The 3,786-nt window shown below is 39.1% G+C and overlaps 1 protein-coding gene across 1 annotated transcript in view; it reads right to left on the minus strand.

The window, feature by feature from the left end:
* LOC106469051 overlaps positions 1-2,626 on the minus strand; it is a gene marked incomplete at its 5' end in the record, with an annotated part of 11,280 nt that extends 8,654 nt beyond the window's left edge. The window contains one exon of the mRNA XM_022397448.1: positions 2,307-2,626. Coding sequence (XP_022253156.1) covers positions 2,307-2,626 — 320 coding nt within the window. The remainder of the gene's footprint in view (positions 1-2,306) is intronic.
* Between the last annotated feature and the right edge of the window lie 1,160 nt (positions 2,627-3,786).

Raw genomic sequence — 3,786 nt, forward strand, 5'->3', positions numbered from 1 at the left:
TTACACAACACAACATGAGTACAACAATGTGTTCCTTACACAACACAACATGAGTACAACAATGTGTTCCTTACACAACAGAACATGAGTACAACAATGCGTTCCCTACACAACACAACATGAGTACAACAATGTGTTCCTTACACAACAGAACATGAGTACAACAATGCGTTCCCTACACAACACAACATGAGTACAACAATGTGTTCCTTACACAACAGAACATGAGTATAACAATGTGTTCCCTACACAACAGAACATGAGTACAACAATGTGGTCCTTACACAATACGTATAACTGTTTCTCATGTATAACTAAAAAAACATCAGGTTTATAAAAGCGCTAGACACCACGGTCCAGACCAGCTAGTGAGTGACTCACGTCCGACCTCACATATGTACGTATGTACAAAACAGACATAAACAGACTGTTGCACTATACGGAAAGGGAGAAGAAGAAAAAAAACAACAGGAAATGAACCCGCAGTTTGATTTGTGCACGACTTCGCCGTTTGATGTCTGTCTCACGCGCATCAAGCCAGTGGGAGCAACAAGGGTCACGAGAATTATTAAGTGATATAGAATTTTGTCCACAGCTTTCCTGTTCGCGGGTGGCCAGTCACTCAATGTCCAGGAAGAACCAGGTTATTAATATAAATTGTAATGAAGGTCACAAAGAAACAGCCTAATTATGAAAGCGTGTGTGAATATAACAGAGGGTGTGCACTAGCTGAAATTACTACTCAGAAAATTAGGTTTTCGACGAACTGACCCCCTCCCGCTAAACTCAGTTGTCTGTCGAAATATTTGTCACTTAGATACGGGTGCAACAAACACATTACACAAAGCTTGGAATAATGACTCATGAACATAGGCCTCACAAATGATTGTTTTTATAAATAGAGATCGTGTGACCCCATAAAAACTTCACATAAAATTGTACTGACTGAACCAATTATATATATATATATATATAATTATGTTAGAATAGCAGTAAACTTTTAATTGTAACATTGTATCACTAATATTTGCCAGAACGGCGGGGTATTGGCTGATGGTCAGAGCGCTTGATTCGAAATTTACGAATTTAATTCCCGTCACCAAACATGCTCGCCCTTTCAGCCGTGAGAGCGTTATAATGTGACGGTCAATCCCACTTTTCGTTGGTAAAATAGTAAGCAGCCCAAGAGTTGGCGGTGAGTGGTATTGAGTAGCTGCCTTTCCTCCAGTCTATCACTTCCAAATCAGGGTCGGCTAGCGCAGATACCCCTCGGGTAACTTTGCGAACAAACTTTGTCCGAAGATCACTTCCAAAAGACTGCTCATTATCACAGCATTTGTACAGACGGAATGTAAACTAAGGCTTCAGTTATCTACGCCTATCTTTCTCGTAACTAATATACTTTTCTGTGAAATTTTCTTCAGCATTCAGGAGTAATTCGTCATATACAAATTAAAAACAAACAGTATGGAGAGCGCTCCCTTTCTGGATTTCAACCTCTTTGCTAAGTCAGCTTCAAAACATTTGGCCTTGACTTTTATTTCCTTAAGCTCATTCATTAAGGTTCGCATCATCAAATTTCTTGTAATATCACCGGAACGTAAGAAAATTAGAGAAATCAAAAAGTTTTATTTATTCAAATGAGCTACCATGTCTACGTACACTACTTTCAGCTGACATTATCATATATTGGTCCTGATTAAAAATAAACAAATTACATTTTCCGGGTTCTTATGTTATTGAGCACGTTTTAGCCACGTCTATGTACGAAGTGTATTAGTGCTATGATGTCCCAAAACTGCTCCGCGCATAATCTATGTTTTGTGAATTGACTGATCCTTTTATTCGGACCCCCTCCCCCCTCTCACACAGATATTTGTAGATCACTCCATTAATTTTCATGCGCAAAATAAAGTGATGGTGTGGGTGTCAGGTGATTGCTTGTACCCTATAATAGGTGCAGTCGTAGCACCCTGTTGTACAATGGGTGAAAGGGACCATTTGTTCGATTTCCAAAATGCAATATTAATGGTATTTTGTTTCCTTTGTGTGTGTGTGACCCTTGGGGGTCCTGAAACCGACATCGCGTCCTACGCGCAATTTGGTACTTTAAAATAAGTTAAAAGAACGTGTTTTACAAAAGCCGATGGGGCTCATTTGGACAATTCGATAGTATTAGGATTTCGTAAGGAGGGTTTAAGTGTCAAAATGACCAGCGACCGGAATTTCAAAAGCGTCGACGAATGAAAGGTAGTTATCTATGTACAATGTGAGCCTCGTTTTGCAAGGTTGAATTGATTAAATACTTTTGTTCTTCCTGACACCAGTCGCCACGTAAATCCTTAAAACCAAATGGTATAACCTGACAACTTCCCAGTCGCCACGTGTTCCGTAAATCCTTAAAACCAAATGGTATAACCTGACAACTTCCCAGTCGCCACGTGTTCCGTAAATCCTTAAAACCAAATGGTATAACCTGACAACTTCCCAGTCGCCACGTATTCCGTAAATCCTTAAAACCAAATGGTATAACCTGACAACTTCCCAGTCGCCACGTGTTCCGTAAATCCTTAAAACCAAATGGTATAACCTGACAACTTCCCAGTCGCCACGTGTTCCGTAAATCCTTAAAACCAAATGGTATAACCTGACAACTTCCGTACCCATGTCAACGGTAAGTCTGAGGGTGTATAGCACTAAAAAATCGAGTTTCGATACCTGCGGTGTGAAAAGCGCAAATAGCTTATGGTTAGCTTAACGACAAAGAAACAAGCAAAGGCACACCCATAAGCTTACACATTCGTAATGAAATAGGAATGTGGTCTTACTGAAAGAAAAGGAAAATCCTTGGTACAAACAGAGTTTAAGATAATTATATATGTAATTAGGTACATGATTATTTTGAAATGTGAAGGTTGTTTATTGAAATATCTCAACAGCAAAGGATCAACATTGTTGTTAATCTTTATTGTTGCTTGGAGTGATTCTATGTAGTTGGGTATTAGAACAGTTGTTTACTCAAGACATATGCCAGAAAATTCAATTCACGGTACAAGAATTAAATAGAGATTTAAAAAAGCGAACTATAAAGTCACGTATCACCAGAATGTCTGTTTGAAAACGGTAACAAATGGATGTTATTCAGGTTCAAAGATGAAGTCAATATGGGGTTGATGGGGGATGATGTAAAGCAGAAAGAGCCATTTCAGATTTAATGTGGGGCTTCTATTCTCAAAGAGGATGTTGGATTTTTCTAAAGTGAAAATCCAATGTGTAGTCTGACGTTGGATTGTATTGTAGGTTTACAACACACTGTTACACACACACACAGTGGGGGTAGTTGGCGTGCCTAAACAAATATATCATCTCAATACATTACTGATATGAACACTACGGGGCGGTTAATTGAATAAAACGCCCATCATATTAATCAAACTTTCATTGAAAATCACGAGTTTAGGGGGTAATCGGTATTTCTACTTTGATGAGTAATGTAATTCAAGTTTAAAAAACATTAGTGAAAAAAGTTCTTTTTTTTTATTTTAGAATTTTCGCGCAAAGCTACTGAAGGGATTATTTACACGTTGTCGTCATCTCTAACTTTGTATTGGTGGAACAAAGGGAAGGCAGCAGCTAATCAACACCACCCACGGCCAACTTTCGGGCTACTATTGTCAGATCGAATCATATAATTTGACCAACACTCTTATTACACACTCACGCCCCCCCCCCCCCAAAGCGAACAATGGACCCTCTGATTCAGAGTCCAGCACGCGAACACTAGAC

The sequence above is a fragment of the Limulus polyphemus genome, unplaced genomic scaffold (assembly GCF_000517525.1).
Source record: "Limulus polyphemus unplaced genomic scaffold, Limulus_polyphemus-2.1.2 Scaffold3276, whole genome shotgun sequence".
Classification (NCBI taxonomy): domain Eukaryota; kingdom Metazoa; phylum Arthropoda; class Merostomata; order Xiphosura; family Limulidae; genus Limulus; species Limulus polyphemus.